Genomic DNA, 4,592 nt, shown 5'->3' on the forward strand with positions numbered 1-4,592 from the left:
TTTGTAAAGGAGCTCATCTGCTAGATAAAAGGATTACAGTATAATGCATTTGAATTTACATGCACGATGTTATAATTGATTGTGTGTAAAATTCTGTCTTAATGTCTTCAGACTTTATACTAATGCGATGACCGTGTAAAAATTACACCTTTAAAATAGTGAAATGGCTCCAATTACATTAGATCATCTCGAGCCTTCCCGGTGCCAGACAATGATTATAGCCTTTTTATAGGTAGATGATGACCCGATTACACCCCAGACAGTTTCCATTTTGGACATAACAGTGTACTCTGAAAAAGATGGATCATATCTTGAAATGGAGCCTTTATTGTCTTTTTATTTACTTTTCGAATCAGCAGCAGTAAAAGTGGAGGGTATGTCCGTAAAGCCATTGCAGGTGAGTTCACTGACCTACAGGTGAGCTTGCAGCTCACCCAGAGAGCAGTCAGCGTTTTACTCCCTGCCTGTGAACTCCATGAACACCCGTTTATGCTTTTTATTGGCCTCTCCCTCGTAACCTGTTGAACTCATCATATTCAGTTGTAATTGCTCTCTTGTGTCATCACATGCAAATGAAGGAGGTGGCGAGAGATGTAAAGTATATAAACGGGGAATATTCTTGGTCTCAGTACCTTGCTCTTTCCTCAGCTTGCCTCAGCATCTCTGATCTCACTCCTCTACCCTCAACATTACCAAAATGGCATTCGCTGGAAGATGGGAAACCGAGACCCAGGAGGGATACGACGCCTTCTGCAAGGTGCTAGGTGAGAACGCAGGCTCAAATTTTCCACTTCCTCTGCTTCTGCACTCCATTGTTTTCTGCACATCTTTGGCCTTTTTTGACCCTGCATCCCGTCCCACTATAGGCATTCCAGATGATGTCACCGAGAGGGGCCGTGACTACAAGTTGATCACAGAGGTCACCCAGGATGGCAAAGATTTCACCTGGACCCTCTTATATCCTGCCAATGCCAAGGTCACCAACAAGTTCACTATCGGAAAGGAGGCCGACATGGAGACCATTGGAGGAAAGAAATTCAAGGTTGGGAGGAAATGATCCAAAGTTTCACTTTAGCTATAGCTAGCAGAAGCATAAAGCTATGAATGCTACTCTCCTAACTGGTTATATCACAATTGTGTTTACAGGCTACAGTACAAATGGAAGGAGGCAAGCTAAGTGTGACCTTCCCCAACTACCACCACACCTCTGAGATCAGTGGTGGCAAACTCATCGAGGTAAACACACTCACTTAGGCTTTTAGTGGTGCGAACGTTGGGCAGTGACAGCAGTTATTACACTCAACTCCCCGCAGGGATCATTAGAGTCATCAAAGTTATACTTCTGCAGCTGGAGACCAGGAATGGCTAATGAGAAAAAAACTCTGAAACACAGAGTATTGCTACTGAATGCACTTTAACAACCAATTCATTCCCATATTTAACCTTTTAATCCTGAGAATTTATACGAGACAGTTCTCTCTTTGCAGGTTATCTCTTTTTTGTTTCCATTTTATAGTCTGCTTTTCAGAAATTTTCAACACTTTTATTTTGAGAAAAACAGCAAAAATGTATCCAGTTAAAAGGAAGCCAAACACAGTGGAAAATTCAAAATGAAGACTGTTTCAGCTGACTGACACAGATGCTTAATTTATAATTACTTAATTTGCTAAAGTCTGCAGTTTTCAGGTGTCAGGGTTGGTCAGAAGCTGACAAGTATAAAGTTACTGTTACAGTGGTATTTTTTTTAATTTGTCTGACACTTCAAAAGAAATAGTTTCACAGCATAAAACCAGATGTAAAGAAGCACTGCAAAAGCTAATTGAAGTCATTTCCTGTCTTTCTGCAGACCTCCAAAGCCGGCTCTGTAGTGCTGAAGAGAATCAGCAAGAAGATCTAACTCTCATCTTTAACAGTTACAATGGAGACCTCAGAACGATATTTGTGTTAATTAATAAACTATGGTCACCGTGCCAACTTGAACCTGTGTTTCTGTCTATGTTTTCTACTCTGGGGGATACGATGTGACTTCTAGATGATATAAGTTTAAACTCGTGCTTTTTTTTCAAACTACAAGAGTTGATGACAAAGAATCAGGGTACGATAAAGACACAACTGTGGCTTCAGACTTTGCAGGGGATAGCAGCGGCGTGACCTTTAAACACGTCTATTAGTTTGTTCGTTTTCTATAGGAAAAGAGCATTTGCCAGAAATGGGAGTTTAAGCAGAACAGTGACAGTTTGACAGCTGACTGACAAAAACACTAACAAAGATCTGAACTTTTCTCAGCTACAGTTAGTAGATGTTTCAGTAAATTGTAAGTGCTTGCATTGAAATTGCTCTCATATAAGTGTTTCTAAGAAAAATACCTACTTGGTGTCATTTCTCTTAGAAACTGGAGGAAGGGGATAATTTAAACGTTTATCTCAGACAAAGAAAAACCGAAGTCTGACTAAGTGCCATGCCTCTCAGCTGCAATGCTTATATTGCAACCAGTGGTGGCTGAAAGCCAGGGTGCAGTAAACACTCATCTATCTTCTGCACAGATGACCTGGGCTGACTTTATCAATACACATGGTGATCAGTCATACTGGCCTGGACTGAAATATCTCAAAAATTTGAATAAGTATTGGATCACTGTGAAATTCTTGGTTCCCAGAAGATGAATTATTTCATGTACAGTGACGCTGAGTTTTAATTTAACAAGTAACAAGTACAACTTTTCAGTAGCACAGTCAGAGAAGCACTGAAGCATCGAAAGAGGGCCTACAAAAAGAAGATGATGTACTCAAACAACACTCTCCTACATGTATCCCACCTCTTTAAGTTCACTGAACTAGAATCAAGGTAAACAAGATTTGTAAAGCAAATGCAGGTTGCTCTGTGGGCAGTATTTACTTTGAAGGTAATTGTATTGCCCTGTGATCCTGATAAGGGTAAGTGGAGGAGAATGGATGAATGGCTGGATGGATGGAACAGTATTGTATTTTCTTTATACTGATTTTGTTTTCTTTGTTCGTTTTAAACGTACTTAAGGAAGTTTGTAGTGCAGTAAAAATCAGATTAGAGTAGCATGACACATATTTACTTTGATTATACAAACAGTATGTAGGTGTATGTCTAACTAGGCAACTCATTTGCTTTGTCTTGACTACCTTCTTATATATAATATAATAGAGAGGTCAAATGTGACATGATAGTTTATATCTCTTTAATTATTTTCTATTTATAGGTTTTTTGTACATGTTAGTAATACACATCATGCTTGTATGAATCAGGCTTTTTGTCAATTCTCGGTCTATAAATCATTAAACCCTGACCTTGAAGCCAAATTTGAATGGATTGTTAACATTACACCTTAAATCTGTGATGTGTTCATGGTGCAGATGTAAATACAGTTTGTGACAAAGTACATCGTTTTATCAGAATTTATCAATTTCCACCCAATAAATGATAACGTTGACCTTGAAGACCTTGGAGGATGTAAGGCAAAATTTAATGGCCTGTCAATCTGACCCCACTCTACAACCTACAAAGTTTTATTAGAATTAACTCAAAACTTTTTGAGCGATCGATTCACATACAGAATGACATGCACCAAGGGCGTAGATTTGGCAGGGACGTGTCCCCACCAATATCCTGCGATTATTGAATTGTCCCCACCAATAATTTGATCTCTTCGAGTAAAGAACAACAATCCCGATAGTAAGAAAAAACGATCTGTCAGGGTCTCATTCACACAGCGGAGCAGAAAGAGTTAAATTACGTTCTCTACTGGAGTCCTAGTCATGTGACAAATATGGCCAATGTGATTGGCTGTGCCTTTCAGGGAGCTCTGTTTAGTTTTAGCAGCGGCAAGCCTGCGCTGCCAGGAGGAGAGGAGGACGGCAGCAAAGAGGAAGAACCTGGATATAAGAAAGTATTTTTCAAAGAAACCTGTAAGTCACTTAAAGCCAAGTTCACTCATAAAATGTGTCCGTCACAATAACGTTACAGGCTATGCTAGGCTTTGGCCCACATCAGTCTAAAATTGTATGTAACCATGAATAACGTGTTTTGGAAACTAACTGCACAACAGGCAGCACTATTAGTTCTCTCAGTCTCAGAGCAGCATTTCTAATTTTGATTGAAACTGTCAGAGAAAACGGCAGCCTCGAGTAAGCCCGGATATTAGTTTACAGAGGCTGTTAAAATTATATGTCTAACATTAAAATATGCCAGCAGTTTATCTCTGTTAATGAGAGGAGCAGGCATGTGTTTGGCTCCTTCACATAGTGGACATTGAGTTGTTGTGTGGGACATGTAGTCCATGTCTGTTGCTGTAACAGTAGTTCATGTTTAGAATAAAACATCCCAGCTCACTGATTTGATCGGGGCAATAGTGCCTAATATGTTGCATAATTTTGCTGAGAGATCTTTTACTCTGTGGTAATCTTAGATGAGTAGTTTTATGGACAAAAACCACCAGGTCATTCAGTGCTCCATTAGTGCTAATGTATAACAGATGTTGGTGTATTATAACTGAAGTAATGTTGTTAAGTCCTTAAAGTCATATTCTTTTATTGTCATGAATGTGTTTGAAGCTATTTTTATTT

At 39.3% G+C, this 4,592-nt stretch overlaps 1 protein-coding gene across 1 annotated transcript; it reads left to right on the plus strand.

Moving 5' to 3' along the window:
- The first annotated feature begins 417 nt into the window (after positions 1–417).
- LOC146498347 (gastrotropin-like) lies at positions 418–2,195 on the plus strand. The gene is made up of 4 exons (XM_085141075.1): positions 418–764; positions 867–1,042; positions 1,147–1,236; positions 1,847–2,195. The coding sequence occupies exons 1-4, from the start codon at positions 698–700 to the stop codon at positions 1,895–1,897; spliced, it is 384 nt and encodes a 127-aa protein (XP_084997201.1). The 5' UTR covers positions 418–697; the 3' UTR covers positions 1,898–2,195.
- Positions 2,196–4,592: the final 2,397 nt, after the last annotated feature.

This window comes from Neolamprologus multifasciatus, chromosome 18 (genome assembly GCF_963576455.1).
Source record: "Neolamprologus multifasciatus chromosome 18, fNeoMul1.2, whole genome shotgun sequence".
Taxonomy (NCBI): Eukaryota; Metazoa; Chordata; class Actinopteri; order Cichliformes; family Cichlidae; genus Neolamprologus; species Neolamprologus multifasciatus.